We start from the raw sequence: 19,667 nt of genomic DNA, 5'->3' as shown, positions 1-19,667 counted from the left end.
AACTCAAACATTTGCACATTTTTAAATGTGGAGAGTCTGTGTGCGCCCTACCATCCACAGACAAATGGTCTTGTGGAACATTTGAATGGAACAATTCAGAGGTGAAGCTGTTATTAGAAAATGATTCAAAATGGATTGTAGAAGAGCTATTAGTAGCTTTTCTACAATATAGGTGTCATTTAAAAAAAACATGATGACTGATGACAATTATTTCCTTGTGCCTATACAGAGCATTGTGTAAACTTGTCACGGAAAAGCCAAACACATGGGACCATTACCTGGATGCCGTATTGTTTGGCCTAACAACAAAGACACACCTAACCACCAAGTTCTCCCCCTTTTTTCCAATGTTCAGCATGGAAGCACGGTACCCATGCGAAGTAGCAGAGGATTTCACGGTATGGCATGATGTGTCTCACATGTCAGGTAATTTCAGCATTCCAATTCCATTCTTAATCTTTGTTTATTTTTCTATTGGAAAGGTGGACAGCTCAGTGGAGGAGGTGGTTGCTAACCAAGTGGTATCCTCAGGCATTGCCTTAAGGAGAAACTGGATGGCATGGTTCAAGAGAATGTACTGAAGAAACAGGAAAAAAGGCAGAAAATTTCTTCCAAGTCTGCGTTCACTGTTGGCCAGAGGGTGCTGAGAAAAAACATTTGAATGCAGCAGAGGAAAGGAGGAAAACTAGAGCGCACCTGGCTGGGAGCTTACACAATTACTCACATTGAAAATTAAAGTGCAGACCTCCAGGACGATGATGGCAAACAACATCCAAAAATCAACACAGACCACCTCAAACCCTTCACTGATCCCACACCTCGCATACCACACAGGATACAAAACACATCACATGAAGAACCCCCAATAAAAAAAAGCTCTCATTGTCACTATCCCCTCAGCAGTCACCCATTCACCTTTACCGGCACTTCTTGACCTTTCCAATAAACCAGCCTACCAATCACCACCTGCTCCATCCTCTCTCCAATCACCTATTGATCTAACAGTGCACACAACATCTGCACCTTCACCCATCAAGTCTCTTGCCACCTGCACACTGGACGATGCTGTGCGCAGCCCTAAGTGATACATACTGTTGTCCACTACCTGATTACACCACTAGGTGCGCTCTACTGTCATGTAGTGTGTTGTAGTACTAGAGAGGAGGTAGAAGACAAGTGAGAGATAGTCTAGGGAGATAGACCTACAGTACTGTGCTACGTACCTTCAATATACTTACACTTGAACGTATGTCGGTCTCCTGTGCTTATTATACAACTTTCAACATAACACATACCAACAATGGCCTTTATTTAAGGCCTGTGCTTTGTGTTACAGGTATCATGGATGCGTGGAAGGGTAATCAAAGCCATGTCTTGCTGGCTAAAGTAGAGCCCTACAAGGTTTTTTACCGAGATTTCTTCCAGCTGGGCCCTTTTACAATCCCATTACCATATATATATTTTTTTCCCAGGCCATGTATCCATCATAAAAAAAAATATTCTACTGGACTCTGGGAGAGTCAGCAGCAAAAAAAAACAAAAAAAAAACGTGTTTGGCGACAAGGTATACTAGCCTATATTTTCCTACACCAGTGACATTTGGTCACAAGTCACGGTCCTCGTGTTGACTGGTCCACACTGGCGTCTTCTCTTTACCTCCGTATTATCCAAACGACCAGCAAGATCCTCATTTCGGCACGTATCTCACTTTGCAGCACTCAGCCTTCACCACGTCCACATCTGGATGCAGGTTCAGCATCTCCCGCAAAACTCAGAAGAACGTCCACAATATCTAGCGTTTCTGAACCTCAACATATATATAAATACACAATCACTGATCTGGTAGTTATCGATCGCACAACCGGAACAGTATACCGCTAGTCCTATATTCTAGACAGAGTATTCACATGTATCTATGGTAATGAATAGCGAGCTCGGACTAGCCGTCCACACTCTTCCTTCACACCCCTTCTTCCCCCCGCTAACTTCCCAGCTTCTGACCTTTGAACCCTCTGGTTCAAAGGTCATATTAAGATATCAACCAACAACATACATATTCAAATGAAAATAAAATACAGGCCATAGGAAAATAAAACATTCTGCATAATGCATTCAAAAACATTTATTAACACCTTTTAACTAAAGAATTAAAGGAAAATATAGCACAGGGCTACACTTTATTATGAAAACACTGTTATTCAGCACTTATTTTTCTTATGTTGGAGGAGGAATGAAGCAGCTTCCAGTCCAACCTACATGCATGGTTCACCAACTAGGCCTAGAGCATAACTGCTTGAGTCCATAAAGCCTGTGTGGCAACCCGGCTGGGCAAGTTACCCACCTCCTCCCAATCAGCACACGATTTTGATTGCTTAAAGCCGAAAAGGCCCTTTTTTCCAAACATATCTTACTCAAAATAGCAAAAAAAACCTTGGAGGAATATCCAGATGTGTCCTTCTGGTCAGAAACACGGCCCTCTGGGTATTTGTCGGTCTCTCCCCCTCGTGGATCAGTCTCTCAACACGAGAACCGGGAGAGCCCTGAATGAGTGTTGAAGCAGGCTATTTAAGCCATGCTTCTCCACCTGCTCCTCAGGTGCTTCGCATCCCACTGATCGGCACTGGCACCAATGCGCTCGCTGGTGCCATCTGGTGGAAATGGGTGGTACACCGCCTCTACCATCTGCCCCCTGGACGTCCAGGGGTGTTGTGCCGGAGCCAGCAGAACAGCAGCCACACCTGCAGAACATAAACATATCATCTCCCTCTTAAAGTAATGGCCTATGTCATATTTTCAAGTTGTTGTTCTGTATATACACAGTGAACACAGTTTTCAGGATTGGAAATATATCCTCTCCATAGGTGTATTACAGGTATATCTGTGCTATCACAGCTTTGTCAGCTGGTGCTAGTTGCGCCGGAATGTAGGGTTCCGGCCGCACCTTGACTGACGCGGGAGACATGGTGGGCAACCACTTCCTCCTTTGGGGGTCCCTGTAACCTTTATTTTTCCAGATAAAAACAAGGTGTTCCAGTCAAAAGCTGTTGCAAAATGAAAGGAGTTTCGGCCAAAGGTAGTCCTGGAGCGTGGGTTGGTAAGTTTGATAAGCTCAGATGATCTTGTGCAGTAAGTGCTTCTGAAGAGATGGAGAAGGGAGGAAAGGTAAGATGGGGTCTTGCCCAGGATTGTCTTATAAATAAACTGGAGCCAGTGTCGCAGTCGGTTGGTTTGGAGGGAGGGCCAGTCCACCAGTTTGAAAAGTTCACAGTGGTGTGTATTAAAAGTAGCATTGGTGGCAAAGCGGATTCACAAACCTTTAGTTTGTGAAGCTCTGTTTTTGAAGCCATTTTATAGATTATATCACCATAGTCAAGGATGGGCAGGATGGTAATTTTTACAAGCGTAAGTTTAGCAGAGCGTGTGGAGGAGGCTTTGTTACGGAAGAGAAAGGCCAATCTGGCTTTCACCTTAGTCTGAAGATTATTAATATGGGTAGAGAATGAAAGGGAAGGGTCCAGCCAGAGCCCTAGATATTTGTAGGACTTGACAAACTCCAGTTCAGAGTCATCAGCACAAAGGATCTTGGGGGGGCTGGAGGTGTTATTTTTTAAAAGGATGCATTTAGTCTTTTTAGAGTTGAGCCGAAGGTGGAGGTTGTGAAAAGAGTGCTCGATAAAAGTGAGACTGTCTTGAAGAGTTAAGGCTGTGGAGCAGAGAGAAGGGCCAGAAGCGTACAGGATATTATCATCAGCATAAAGGTGGATCCGGGAGCTGCCCGCAGCCTTGGCCACATCATTAATATAGATGGAAAAGAGGGTAGGACCCAAGACTGAGCCCTGAGGCACCCCTTTATTAATGGCAAGTGGCTCAGACATGCTGGGATGACAGGATGGCGGGGATTGGGATTGTCTTTAACAAATGGGGACGGATCCTCAAACACCTCATCAAAGACCAGGATCATTAGGTGACTGTGTTGAGTGTGTACTGTGTATGTACTGGGGTTACAGGGGTGTACAGGGGTTATGTACAATTCAGGAGAGGTGAGCCTATCAGGAAGCAAATTTCATTTTTTTTAATTTGGGTTAGGGTTAGGCTTATTCAGGGCCTGACATGTTTGGTCTGCATGTGTTATTTCATTGCAGAGATAGTGAGCAGTCACCAACCTTTTTTTATTTTCTCCTGCAGAATAAACCAACCCAAAGCACGTCATTGTCCTGCTGTTCTTTTGTCTAATGAACATCGTCCCATCAGCTCAGTTAAAGGTCCCATGGCATGAAAATTTCACTTTATGAGGTTTTCTAACATTAAGTTGAGTTCCCCTAGCCTCCCTATGGTCCCCCAGTAGCTAAAAATTGCATTAGGTCTAAACCGAGAAGTAGCTCTCTTTCTCCGCCTTTGAAAAAAAGATTGCTGAAACGCTTTGATTTGGCTTCCAGCCCCATATGACGTCATACAGTGCCATGTTACCTCCCCCTTTCTCTGCTAGAAGAAGCAAGAAGGTTTTCGGTTTGGTTGGGTTTTGTTAGTTTTGTTTTCACTTGGTTATTTGCATATCATCCACTTTCACACACCCAGGCACTCACCACACTACTGATACTACTGACTTACAGATTTAACCTTAAGTTTTTGTGTTTGTTATTAGTTAAATAAATTTAATTTGCTTAAAAACCTTGATTATTGTGTGGTCTCCCATTTTTGTCTTGAATTTGAGCCGGTTCATGACAAAATGGGGGCTCGTCCATCTTAAATATATTAGGGTAGTGGCTTTTGACCTAGTTTGTGGTGCTTGATTTGTGACTTTCCTGGTGAGTATCGCTCGAAGGTTTTTTGTGTACCACATTTGATGGTGAAATTTGCTTCCTTAGAGGTGTTTTTGGGAGATGCACACAGTTACATGGTTTTAGTCTTGATGGGGAGATAAGTTTGGTCAGTCCCTGGTTGCTCAATTGTTTGATGCAGTGCTGGGTTCAGAAGAATGGCTTTGTTTTTTGGAGTTCCCCTGCTAGGTTTTAGACAGCGGGTTCTGTTTAGGGAATCTGTTGTTTCAACTATAGTGTGGTGGTGAACGTGGTTAGAGCATTTTGCTCGGGAACACCTCAGGGGCTCCTGGGAGAGTCGCTGGTTTAACCAGTTGCTTTTCCACCCCACTGATTTTGAGTGTATAAGAACCCACCACAATTAGCCACTTGAAGACTAGGGTTGAGTTAGGTAGTGTTTGGTGAGATAGGCTAGGGGATTGTACTCTAGTTTAGCCATTCTTGAGTTGAACCTGTTGCACTGTCTTGTTTTTTTTTGGGGGGGGGGGCAAATAAATGATTATGAATATGGGTTCTGTTGTGGAGGACTTTATTCAGACTCCTTCAGTGGAGTTGTTGGAGCAATGTACAAAATATAAATTGTTGAAGATCGCTGAGCACTTTGGGGTTAAGGTATCTGATAAACGTTTAAAAGAAAATATAAAAAACTTTTCTGAAAAATTAATTGGTAGATAAGGAGATTTTGTCTGAAAATATAAGTAAACATGATGTGATGTTGGCAGCAATGAGCCCTGAGTCTAACATTTGAACAACAAAAGGAGTTACTAATGATTAGATTGGAACATGAGAAAATGATGCAGCATAAACAACTGGAACTGGAAGTGATGAAACACAAAAGTGAGATGGCAAAATTGGAATTGGAACAATCTAAACTGCAGCTGATAAAGGAGGGAAAGCTGTTTGGTGGTACTGTTATCAATGAAAGTAAATTTGATGTTGGCACTAACTTGAAATTGCTTCCCAGATTTACAGAAGCAGATCCAGACCTGTTTTTCTCTTTGTTTGAGCGTGTGGCAAAGTCTCAGAACTGGTCTGATGAGTGCACATTATTGTTACAGTGCATTTTTACAGGTAAGGCACAGGAGGCCTATGCCTCTTTGACTGTAGCAGAGTAATTCCTACGATGTTGTTAAGGCTACAGTGTTGCGTGCATATGAGCTGGTTCCTGAAGCCTATCGGCAACGCTTCAGGAATTTAAGAAAAAAGGAACATGAGACTCATGTTGAATTTGTGCGGGATTTGGTTGTGCAGTTTAATCGCTGGTGTTCATCGTCAGAAGTAAGATCTTTTCAAGAACTAGGTGATTTAGTAGCACTTTTAGTAGTAAAGATTTAGTAGTAAAGTTAAAACACCCCAAGAAGCAGCAGTTTTGGCTGATGAGTATATTTTGATGCACAAAAGTGTCTTTGGTGAAACCAGTGTCAATGGGCAGAAAAACAATTTTTCAGCTTGCAGGGGAGAATCTTTTTCACGTGGAGAGTCTGGTTCTGGCATGTCTGAGCGCAGCCCCGGGAGGAGAATTGATTACAGTAACATTTGTAATTATTGCCAAGGAAAAGGGCACTGGAAAAATGAATGTCCTGCTCTTAAAGGGAACGCAGAGTATTCCAGAAATGCACAGGTAAAACCCGCTGCTTTGGCAGTCCCTCTTTCCTCAGCTCAGTTGGCATGCCAGAAATTTAATTCTGAGGACCTGTGTTCCCCTGGGTGTGGATGGGAAAGAAAAGGGGATTATTCACCCTTTATTTCAGATGGTTACGTGACCTTACCTGGAAAGAAAGCAGTGGCGGTTAAAATCCTGAGAGACACTGGTGCGCTCCATACCTTTGTCTGTGAGTCTGTCCTTCCTTTCTCCTCGGATACAAGCACTGGAGATTTTGTCTTAATGCGGGGTATGGGCATGACTATTCTTCCTGTACCGGTGCATAGAGTGGAGCTGGTCTGTGGTTTGGTCACTGGAGAGGTGGCCGTTGGCATATGCCCAGCGTTACCTGTGGAAGGGGTGGACATGATTCTTGGGAATGACCTGGCAGGGAGTAGAGTCTGGGCCAATGTTCCGCCACCTAATGTAGTCACCCAGGCTCCAGTATTGCTGTTGTGGGAGGGGGACAAAACGTTGGACTTTGAGCCAGAGACAGAGTTGTTCCCGGCTTGCGCAGTAACTCGAGCGATGGTTTGCAAAGATGGTGAAACTACTCATCAGAGTAAAACTGTAGGGAAAATTGTAATATCTGGGCCTCTAAAGTCCATTTCGCATGAGGAGTTGGTTCTGGAACAACAGTCTGATGTCTCTCTGAAGGCCCTTTTTGAGCTAGTGTCTCAAGAGGACGACATGGAAACTGCTTCTCAAGGGTATTTTGTGAAAAATGTTGTACTAGAGACAATTTTTTGGGAAAACCAGTTGTGCAGGTGGTAGTGCCAGCGAAATTTAGGGAAATGCTGCTGAAAGCCTCTCATGATGATGTTGCTGGTCATATGGGTGTTAGAAAAACATATGATCGCATTTTGCATCATTTTCTTTGGCCTCTGTTGAAAAGGGATGTGTCTGCTTTTGTAAAAACTTGCCACACTTGCCAGCTAACAGGTAAACCAAACCAGTCTATAAGTCAGGCCCCGTTGTGTCCTATTCCAGCTTTGAATGAGCCCTTCGAGTATCTACTTATGGACTGTGTTGGTCCGCTGCCTCCCTCCAAGGCTGGTAGCAAGTATTCGTTGACTCTGATGTGTCAAACAACTTGCTATCCAGCAGCTTAACCGTTGCGTTCCATTACTGCTAAATCTGTGGTGAAAGCAATGTTGCAGTTCATTTCTGTTTTTGGCATTGTTATGATATTTTAGTCCAGGAAAGGCCGCCGAGACAGGATCGCTTTTAACTCACTTTATTTGGTTAAGGTTATTGGTCTATTGTCTATCGTCTATGAAACAAAAGGAGAGGGATCGTATATAACACGCGCGGAGCGTCTCTAAGCATTACATCTAATCGATACGCCGCCCAAGAGATTCTGACCTAAAATGGTGGAGTCCGAGTTTTATAAACAGGTGAGAGTAGACTTCTTCTATGGTTTTCTCACTTCCTCTGTGTGTCCGTTGCTGCCCCTAGTGTAAATGTTTGTAACTTTGTTAAATGTGCTCAGTACTGCCCTCTGAGGTTATGTGAGAGTATTACTGCTTAATTTGTCAAATGTGTTCAGTGCTGCCCTCTGGCGATTGTGAGGGGAAATTACCTCTAAACTATGCTCTGTGCTACTGGATGTGGCTATGTGAGAGTATTACAGTAAAATGTATCACTAGGGAATATTACAATTAAAATATGTCACAGCATTCCCAAAGTCATACAGACTGATCAAGGGTCTAATTTCTGCTCTGTTGTTTTCGCAGGTTTCGCAGCAGCTTCAGATTAAGCACAACCAGTCCTCGGCTTATCATCCTCAAAGTCAAGGGGCTTTAGAATGTTTTCATCAGACATTGAAGTCACTCTTGAGTGCTTACTGCACAGAGCTTGGTCATGACTGGGAACACAGCTTGCCTTGGTTGCTGCTGGCTGCAAGAGAGGTGGTGCAGGTGAGCACCGGATTCAGTCCAAATGATTTGGTTTTTGGGCATGCGGTGCAGTTTTGCAGAGTGATTGCCGACAGTCTGAGCCTCCAAAAAATTGGGTGGACTATGTGAATGGTTTTAGGCGCAGACTTTATTTAGCGGGGAAAATGGCCAAATGCAGGTTGAACAAATCCCAAGGGGAAAATGAAATTGGTGTTTGACCGTGATGCAAAACATAGGCAGTTCAGTCCTGGAGATCAGGTCATGTTTCTTTTGTTGTGGGTTCACCATTTCACGAATATTTTTAGTCTCTGAACAGAACTATTTGATCTCACTGCCTAAGGGGAAATCAAGATTGTGCCACGTCAATCTGTTGAAGCCTTATTATGCCCGTGTGTTACCGTCCCCTGGCTCCAATGAGCTCCCACGTGTAAAATCTGCACTTTGTGTAAGTATGGAGAGGTCTTCTCCAGGGGGGGCAGTTGATGGTGAAGGGGGATGGCCTATATATGAGGGTGTACGCTTAAACAACTCTGACGCCATAAAGTCGTTGCCATTAGTGCTTGGGCATTTAGATGAGGATAAGTGTAATGAAATAGTTTCACTCCTAAATGGTTACCCAACGCTATTTTCAGACACGCTGACCCAAACTCACCTCATTGAACACGACATAGATGTTGGTGATGCGCAACCAATAAAGCAAAGATTATATCGTGTTTCACCTGAAAAGAAGGCACAATTGGACAAGGAAGTTCAATATATGCTAGATAATAACCTGGCAGAACCCTCCAATTCGAGCTGGGCGTCTCCATGTTTGTTGGTAAGAAAACCTGATTTCACTTTTCGGCCATGCACTGACTTTAGGAAGGTTAACAGTGTCACAAAACCGGACTTGTTCCCTTTGCCTCGTATGGAAGACTGTGTTGACCAAGTAGGTTCAGTGGTTCAGTAGTTCAGCTAAAGTGGAAGCCATAAATAACTTTCCATCCCCTGTGATCAAAAAATAACTTGTGCGTTTTCTAGGCCTGGTCGGATATTACAGAGGTTTTTGTAAGAACTTTGCTTCAGTTGTGGCTCCCCTCACTGATCTTTTGAAGTCTAAGGTTAGGTTTGTTTGGTCAGCCAATGCCCAGTGTGCTTTAGACAATGTTAAAGCTCTTCTATGTTCCTCTCCTGTGTTAATGGCACCACAGTTTGATAAGCCTTTCACATTGCAGGTTGATGCCAGTTATGTGGGGGCAGGAGCGGTGCTGCTGCAAGCAGATGATGTAGGGGTGGAGAGGCCAGTCAGGTTATTTTCAAAAAAGTTAAACTCTTATCAGTTGAACTATTCGGTCATTGAAAAAGAGACCTTGGCGTTAATTTGGGGATTACAACATTTTGCTGTGTACCTTGGTTCTTGGACTCCTCTTGTGGTGTACACCGACCATAATTATGAAGGTATTATTGTAGCAAAAGTCTCGAGCATGCGTACACTAAAGTCACAAATGTGTAACAGTAAAGTTGAAGTCGTAAATATTTATGTTGCATGCGTACACTAAAGTCACAAATGTGTAACAGTAAAGTTGAAGTCGTAAATATTTATGTTGCATGCGTACACTAAAGTCACAAATGTGTAACAGTAAAGTTGAAGTTGTAAATATTTTTTCTACCATTGTCAACATGAAATAGGGGCTACGAGTTCACAAAGTCCTTTGTTACAGGTGCACAAATCCTATCCTGTGCATTACAACTTCAAAGAGTCATGCGCTTGCCACTTTTGCTACAATCATCGCAGCGCAGTTGGTGCAAAACACATTCGCACACCCGTGTTTCATAATCTGAGAACGTGCACAACATTTGTGCATTCGTAAACCCAAATGTGAACTAATGCATCAGAAGTTAGAAGCCAAACTACAAATCAAAGCCAAACTACAATACAAAAATAAACTGGAACAAAAATTCAGCTCCATGAACACCAGGCAAGCCTTCCAGATGGCCAAAACACTGACCGGAAGTGCACCCAGACCCAGCACTCCAATCCCACCCGAGCAAGGACATCAGCTGAACATCTTTTTCAACCGGTTCGATGCGGATGACTACTCAGAAGAGTGTCACAGACAGCTGGATGCACTCCCCCTACTGGACCCAAACGACCCAGCCCCCTTCTCAGAGGAGGATGTCAGGCGGCAACTGAGGAGATGCAAGCCAGGCAAGGCTTGCTGCTTGCTGTTCATTGAGCATTTTAATGAGCAAGCACAAGTCCATCGATACAACTGCTCGAATCTGCTGCTACGAGTCTCAACTCTTGTCAACTCTTGTTAACTCAACTCTTTTTCCTGCGGGTACTTTTGCTACACGTCTAGGTGGTACATGTGTAGCAAAAGTAATTTGTATCCGTATGACGCAGAGCGTCCGTGGGCGGGACAAAATTGCATAAACCAATGAAAGTCGCCGGCAGGGGGTGCACTTTTCAAATTACACTGAGAACAGTCCAAGCATGCTCTTCGTTTCTGGAATCTTCTTGACAAGTTCACAGAAGAGAAGACGGCATCCTACACGTCGGAGGTGGGTATCTTAAATTATGTTAAATTAAATTACTTAGTTCAACTGAATTCCCCCCAAAGTATTGCATTAACATGCCGCAAGTGTCATTCAATGTATTATAATGGTCGCCATAATATATAATAATATGTTCAGAAATGTCTCGGATCGGCCTACTGTGCCGCCTTTGTGAACTTAATTCCCCCCCCCCATGCCCCCCAAATCTTTCGAAAAATAGTTTAAATCCCATATTCAACATTCGTTCATTCATTCTACTCGTTGATGACCAACATTTAGAAAAACATCTACTTTTATTTTAGCCTTTTTAGTCTTGGGTGAACGGGGTGAAATCGAAGCGCGCATGCACTCAATGCATGCATCCCGCGTCCGGGGATACTCTTCTTATCGGGTACATTGTAACTACATGGTAACTACATTGGCACGACACCGGCTTCCATCATCTTCTTCGCCACCTTTTTTAATAAATCGCCGTTTCTCGTTTTACGATGGCGCAAACACGACTATCGGCTACTTCAGGCTCACAGCCCCGGGCCCCCTGGGTAGGCCCCAGGGCCTACCCCGAACGCAAAATCGAATTCCAATCCGATTGAAACACGGTTAATGCGACATCAATCGAATAATCTAGGGGTCTTAATCCGACTATGAGAAACCCGATTCGGTCCAATTTTTGTTGGACTAAGGTGTATATCTTTAAAACCCAATCGGACTAACCCAATAATTCGAATAATTCGTTTCTGAGTGTCATGTAAACACACTGATTGTTACCATTAGTTTACGTGGAGATATTACATGATAAATATCTCCAGAATGGTTTGAGCACAAACTTTTAATTTGCCAGCACAAACTAGCACACACGCTTCCACCTATTTTCTAATTATTTGGGGGATAACGGGGGCAACTTCACACTGCTTATCGCGCCTCATTCGCTACAGTCTCACCCATTGGTAATCAATAAAGTAGGGAGAGCTCTATGCTACATTTTGTTGGAACTCAGTGAAACTAAGTGTTAATTGTGTATTTATTTTTGATTTTCCCCTGTAATATCTATATCTATATAGTTTCCTAGTCAGCCAGTCAAAATTTAAACCATACAACTCTGCTGAGGAGTTATTCTGTTGCGATCCCCAGATAGCTAGGCTAGCACTACTCATGCTTGTCCATCCAGCACTGTAGACATGGAGAGGGGCGCCGCATAGCCTTTTGAATTCATCTGAAATAGTATGCCAGTTGGCATGCAGCAATCCACCTGACATGACAAGCGCTAGTTTATCTGAGAAGGTAACCTAACTAGTCAAAGTCAAGGAGAGCGAGTGGTCACTGCATCTACACGCGCCGCCATCTTGAGACACATCGGAAGTCGGAAGATATGCTGCATGATTGACCAAATTAATATATTTTATTGTTCTTTTCTCTCCTCCTTTACATAGATAATGGATCAAGCATCTGGAAGTGTAAGTACTTATTTTCGATGCATAATAAGGTCGACTTTTTGTGCAAGCAATGGGACATAAGAGAAATAGCATAAGTCTCAACAAGGCACTGCATGCTTTAATGTGTTGTATTGAGAGTAGAAGGTGTTGTGGATAAAACCGGCAATCTAATACTCTAATACGAGAGGTCGAGAAGGACTAGGTTTGAATGTTGAAGGCTTTATTACAACTTGCATAGAGTAGCAACAAAACCTGAGTTGAGGCCCTCCTAGGGGTGTACGGTATAAACGGTATAGAAAGTACACCGATTTGAATTTGCGCTACGGTATGGATTTTGACATTACCGTGAAACCGGTGTGACCGGTAGACAGTGTTGTGTGTAACACATTACAAAGTAGGTAACGTGTAAATACAGTAACATAACTACTTTTTCATGTGAAAAGTAAAGTTACGCGTAACTACTAAAAATATGGTAACAAAGTTAACAAACATAGTTCCTTTTTCAATTTAGCGCAACATTTTCCCAGGGACAGATTGGACAGCAATACATACTGCCTTCTCAAGCAGTATGTTATTGCGAAAGCACGCAGGCGCAATAGTCCCTTCACAAGCTCTCATTCCACACCGTATGAGACAGTCCTTGAGACAAAAAAGGCCAGTGGTGGAACGAGATAACAAATGCTGTTACTGTCTACCTGTGTAAGGACATGCTTCCCTTTCAAAATGTCGATAGGAAGGGCTTTAAAGAGATGGTCAAAACACTCAATCCCAGGTACGCGTAACCTGCCCGCACACACTTCAGCATGATTGAGATGCCAAAACTATACTGCAAGGTCCGCGAGCAAGTGGAGAAAGAAATCCATACTATTAATCATTAATCCATAACATTAATCATGTTTTTCAGAGATGGAAGTAACTTGAGAAAAGATTTTGCATTTATTCTATGCAGTTTTGCTGCCTAACCAATATTTTACCCCTTCAGAAGCATTTATATCGAAATTAGAAGATACAATTAACATACCGTGATACAACACCATTACCGTCTATGCCTCAAATCATACCGTGATATACATTTTAGTCCATACCGTATAGCCCTAGGCCCTCCCCGTTCCCCATAAACATTTATCTTCCCACCCCCGTGTTCCCAATACATTCAAATACAATAATGCATCAAGAATTACAAAAGAAAAAAGAGTTACATATTCAACATTGTACTTACATGAAGTTACAGATTGCACATAAGTTATATGAAGTGAGGTCTTTGATTAAAATCCATCCATTGCCTTGTTTATTAACCTGATATTAAACCGACATGATTTACCACGTGTTTAAGTGATGAGCCTTGTATAACCAACCTTTATTTAAACAGTAAAACATGCATTGAAATAGTTAACAATACTACTATGTGTTCCTGTGGTATAGATAATTATATTCATAAAGCTGGTGGTGTCTGACTTTAACAGGAGTATGTGCTAGTTAACTCCAACTTCTGAGTGGAGTCAACCAGTCCATACTCCCAGAATAAGCATCATGAAAACACAAGGAGGGAATACCACAGGAGGGCCTCTTCTTATCAAAGCCCTCCTCGTCCTCCCCCCTCACGGTGACGCGAGCCAGACGACTCTTTCAGGGGCCACTTATACGTAAATGAGGCAGTCGGGAACTGTCCTGCATCGTTTCACTATGGCGGAGACAGCGTGAAGATAGTATTGAAGATAATAAATAGTCGTAGATTGTGATTTTTTAAAAGACTACTTTCACATACAATGTGGTTAGTATATGTATGGATGGTATCGATGGGCAGTGGTAACAAGTTTAGTATTTTTAACGATATCGATATCCAAAATGTACTTGACTATCTAACCTTATTTCTCAAAAATAGTCTGAAGAACACAATATTGAGGCAGCAGTGAGGAACCTGTTGAGCTGCATCAGGAGCGAGAGGGCCTCACCAGCACCTCCTGCTATGGCCTCACCAGCACCTCCTGCTAGGGCCTCACCAGCACCTCCTGCTATGGCCTCACCAGCACCTCCTGCTATGGCGTCACCAGCACCTCCTGCTAGGGCCTCACCAGCACCTCCTGCTAGGGCCTCACCAGCACCTCCTGCTTGGGCCTCACCAGCACCTCCTGCTAGGGCCTCACCAGCACCTCCTGCTAGGGCCTCACCAGCACCTCCTGCTTGGGCCTCACCAGCACCTTCTGCTGCCCCACTGGTTCCTCAAGGTGTTCGGCAGACATCCCAGATGGCCTTGCAGAGGTAATTTCAATGCCTTGTCTTTTTATATCCAAACTTACAGTATAAGTGGTAGCTTATTATTTAACCTGGGTCCTTCATGAATTTTACTGTAACTTTGAACCTTTACTTGGTTCTGTTGACAGTGCAGACATCATATCTATAACTTGGGGCCTAGTTGCAGTGTGTGTGTGTTTGGGAGAGAGATATATCAGATATAGAGACTAGGGATGTCACAATACCAGAAATTTAGTAGTCGATACCAATACCAGTGAAATTCCATGATTCTCGATACCCAATTCGATACCACGGTCAAAAACAAAACAATAAATCCCATGTACTTCAACATACACTCATTTATTAAAAACATTTAAACATTACAAAAAACTGTGGTGTTGTGTCCACTACCTGATTGCACCACTGGGGTGCGCTCTACTGTTGTGTGGTGTGTTGTTGAGAGGAGGTAGAAGAAGAACTCGTGAGAGTTAGCCTAAGCTAGAACTACAGTACTGTGCTACATGCTTACCTTAAATACAATTATACTTGAACGTATGTCGGTCTCCTGTGCTTAATACTACTTGCAACATAACAAGTGTCACTGGCATGTAGCCTTAAAGTAATGAATAAAAATAAACCACTATTAACATTACAAAAAAAGAACAGTGGCATGTAGCGTTCAAGTAATAATAATTTAAAAAAATATATACGTGCTGAAAGCAGGCAGTCATGCAGCTATGTGGCTCGCGTTTACACTTGCGTGCATGGCGGGGTTTAAAACATAACTTCCAACCTAATATTAAGTAATATAACGCAGGTGCGCAAGGCAGCCACAGGAGACACCAACATTGTTTTCAACCGCTCTGTACCACAGCGTATTAATTACCAAGTTTTGAAAATAAAAAGTATTTGAAGCGAATAAGCAACGCCGTTTTTGATTTGTTTATTTGGTTTTGAACGACTAGTTTTGGATGCATGCATCGGCTTTGAGTTGGTTTGTTACTTTGAAATTGCATACACTCGCAACACACACGCACGCACACATTCACAGCCGCACCCACTACAACCTGCCGATCTTCAATCAAAACAACATCAAGTAAGTGATGGCGAACACGGGCGGCGGCGCAGCATTCCAAACGCAAAGTACTTCCAGACACGACTCTTGCTATTCTTTTTATCGACGAGTCGAGGCGGAGCCGTTGCTGCAGCTGCAGTTGCCATCTTCCATGTTCCTGTGTAGGTGTATATGCTGCCCACGTGACGTCCGGAGGAATTGCATCCTCAGTACCTATGGTACTAAGAAAAACGAGTACCGTCACGTTTTTAGAATTTTGGTATCGACTTGGTACCGAAGTAGCGGTTCTCGTGACATCACTAATAGAGACTATATCAAGCCTGCTCTGTTGGTTCTTTTTTAAAGTAGTCTGAGTTCTTGTAAAATGTTATATTAAAATATCTGCCAAATATCTGTCCATGGTTTATTTCAGAAATTTCCCAGCCGCCTTTGGTTGTGGCGGGAAAAGGAAGCGTAAAACAGCTCAACTGCCACCATTATCTGTCAAATATGTGGAGCTGCAAGTTTGCCTATTGGAAGGCAACAAAGAGCATACACCCAAGGATGAAGTCGTCCTCCTACAGGCAGGTCTTGGCAGGAGGACAGTAAACATCAGTGAGAATGCCAACCATGAAGATGTAAGCTTTTAGTAACTATGAATATCATTGACGTTTTTATTGGTCTATCTATCTATCTATCTAGATTCCATACCATTGTATCCTATCTTTGGTGTGATTTCAATATTTTTTGAGTGTCTTTACAATGTCTACATGACCAACTTCTATAGATAAACAGAGCTCTCCAGGAGGGGACTAAGTGGAGGGTGGCTTTTTAAAAAGTCTGCAGGTGAGATGATAATTTAATAACTATGTAATTACCTACTGCTTATTATAGGGCTCTTCTACTATACTGGCTCCTCTAATACTAGTAGATGGTGGTCACCCTACCCATCATTGAACCTGAGTTTCAAGTGTACCAAACATGACACTTGATCACAATGCCAGGGACAGTATGGTAGACAGACTGCATACTCAACTCTAGTGACGAGGCACTCCATACAAGTGGACACTTCCAATCTTTCTACATTCTAATATATATCCCTTTATGTACTACTTTCACTGGCAAGGGAATTCACTCTGATTCACAATGCTTCTGATTCACATCTTTCATATCGCAAGATCATATTGGCTAGAAGTCCTTTGGGTTTCACATTTGAACTTTATTTAAAGTGAAATCACATGGCATGACATTGTCATGAACATCAAATACATTTCATTAGTATTATGACTAGGGATGCACCGAATGAAAATTCTTGGCCGAAACCGAAAACCGAAAATGAGGAAACCAAGGCCGAAAACCGAAAACCGAAACACCAAAATAAATAATTATGCCAATTATTAGTAGGCCTACCATTGCATTTATAGCTATGACTGTGTACTAACCTCACTAAAATCAAGGCATTGCAATTCAAAGAATAAATCAATTACAATTATTAAAAGTATAAAAATATTTATTTAGCACTGAAAAAACAACAACGTTTTCCGTTTTGCACTTTGCAGACGGTCCCTAAAGCTGACCCCACACTACAAGATAAATGTCCCGATATCGTGGCCGATTTGCCCCTTACGAGAATCGGGGTGGCGTTCCCATGGCAGCCGAATCGGGACGAAAATCGGCCAAGATTATCCTGTCTGCCGTAGTGTTCTAAGATAGAATCTCATAAACTTAAGACCTCCCGATCTCAAAATCTGGGTTATCCAACATGTTAGATATTTTCGGCATGTTGAGTGTGTAGTCAACATAATAGCGACGCACGCACACACAAACACACACGCAAAACACACACACACGCTGACCCGAAGGTGCTCCATAATGCCAAAGCGCATTCAATTCTCACTTTTCAATTTTCGTTTCCAAATATTTATTTAAAAACGAAAATATCTGTTTTAGTGCGTGTGTGTTAAATTAAATGTTTTTATATCTTAAACAAATTCCATTGCAAATAGGAGGCGCGCAGCATCAATATCCTAACACAGACACATTTTGCAGATTGTAAATTGACATGATACATTGTAAACGTTCACAATCCTGCTCCGTGCTCTGTGATATTTTGTTTATCATCATTTCTATTAACTTCTGCGAGGCGCATAAAGTGGTCATGTACATCGGTCGTCTGCCCGTCTATTGCGCGTATCACACATGAGCAGATCTTGCACACAACGTCAGTCGTGTCCCTTGGCTGTCCTATTTGTTGTATATTTGTTGATGTTGTTATTGTCATGCGTGTACTGGTTATTTGCGCATGATTAAACATGAGTCTTTATATGGCGATAAAACAAAGCGTTTTTTTTCCTTCTTTTTGAAGTGGGGATCGGGGGTGCGCCAACCCGGTTGGGACGTAAAGGGGGTGCGCAGGAAAAAAAAGTTTGGGAACCGCTGCTGATCTACAATCTCTTGTCTCTCGATCTCTTGTCTCGTGCTGGATGACGTAGCCTACACGGCCGAGAATCGGATAAGATTATCCTGTAGTGTGTGGTGTTCCGTCTTGTGTTCTAATCTTATGTAGGATCGGAGAGCAAAAATCGGCTGCGATTCTCGTTAAGTGTGTGGTGTACTCCGACTCAAAAATCGCATAAGATTAAAAAATTGTGTAGTGTGGGGCAGCCTTAAGCTCGCGGATGATAGCCGACAGCTCATAGAAGCTGTCGGCACTTTGCGGACGGTCTCTAAACTCGCGGCTGATAGCCGACAGCTCATAGAAGCTGTCTCATAGCGAGCCGTCGCTAAAGACGGCTCGTTTGGATGAAAACAAGGTTTCCGCCGCCGACGATGCTGCCTACACCGCTGCCGATGACGACGCCGCTGACAATGCTGCCTACGCTGCTGCCGATGACGACGACGCCGACAATGCTGCCTACGCCGCCGCCGATGACGATTCCGCCGATGACGATTCCGCCACCACCACCGAAGATGTAACTGATGACGTTATTGCCATGGTAAGCTTCCACTGATGTTTTAGTTTCATACATAATAATGCAATTCAGTAAAATAATACAAATTGTTGTTTGATTAAAATACACATCAGCATTACATTGACAACATTACTTTTGTTTAATAATACACTTATTTATGACCCTTTGTCTTTTAGCAATCATGTCCAATTTGTGGCCAGGACTTTGCTGTCGACTTCTTGCCTATTCATGCAGCATGGTGTAATGAAAGGTATTGAAGGCTTGAGTACGAGAAATGTCATGATTCAATGTATGGCTTTGCCCATGTAATTGTACATTTTAGTGTATTTCTGTGTCACTTGTTTGGTTGTTTATTAGTGGTTCTATACAGTTGCATGTTTCCTACAAAGGATGTTACAATATCAGAAAATAAGTAATCTATACCAATATCAATTACATTCCAAGTTTATTGATACCTAAACGATATCCAAGCTAAAAGTGAAGAAAAAAAACGGATGTACTTTGACATACACCACACTTCTTTTTGTGTCAAGTGTCATGTAGCTGTAAGGTAAATAGATTAAAATTGCCAGAAAGATTATCCATGTAGCTTAAAATATATAAAACACGCTACCCACCGTATTTTAATACTTAGAATACTTAGAAAAGCATAGTTTTGCAATCTTTATGAATGTTGGTATTGGTACTTTTTCTTTAGTATCGGGACTTGTGACATCCCTAGAGTGCACTTTATTTATACTTTTCTATTGATCTCTACAAACGCCCGAAGAACCATTCCAAATCCAGGGCAGACCTGAAGGAGTGCAGGACAGAGCTGAAGGAGTGGATGATAGTGGTGATAATCATTTTCTACATTTTACAGTTACAGTAAATATGATTTGGCTCAATGTATAAGTCCTATGAATTAATGTTTTTCCAATTTTCAGCCTGGAGGAACATTGCTGATGTGCGTATGGCGGCAGATGTTTACAGACTTTTGCTGGCCAAAGAAGATGAGCGCATCTTAAGGGTCAAACTGGACATGGCCGAAGATGAGGAGGACAGAGAGGGCCAGATCATTCATTTTTACAAGGCCCCAAAC

The 19,667-nt window shown here is 42.6% G+C and overlaps 2 protein-coding genes across 2 annotated transcripts in view; one reads left to right on the top strand and one right to left on the bottom strand.

Annotated features, from left to right (window-relative positions):
* LOC311354398 (olfactory receptor 52N5-like) overlaps nucleotides 1–19,667 on the bottom strand; it is a gene marked incomplete at both ends in the record, with an annotated part of 39,346 nt that overhangs the window by 6,540 nt on the left and 13,139 nt on the right. The window lies entirely within an intron of this gene.
* LOC311353777 (uncharacterized protein) lies at nucleotides 16,034–19,593 on the top strand (the record flags this gene model as incomplete). Its single annotated transcript, XM_084473600.1, has 5 exons — nucleotides 16,034–16,252; nucleotides 18,428–18,610; nucleotides 18,763–18,836; nucleotides 19,373–19,421; nucleotides 19,513–19,593. 5 exons carry the CDS (start codon nucleotides 16,034–16,036, stop codon nucleotides 19,591–19,593), a joined length of 606 nt encoding a protein of 201 aa, XP_084329726.1.

This window comes from Micromesistius poutassou (genome assembly GCF_964030765.1).
Source record: "Micromesistius poutassou genome assembly, chromosome: 10".
Taxonomy (NCBI): Eukaryota; Metazoa; Chordata; class Actinopteri; order Gadiformes; family Gadidae; genus Micromesistius; species Micromesistius poutassou.
Note: the sequence above shows the minus strand (reverse complement) of the source record. Positions and strands in the feature narration are given on the sequence as shown.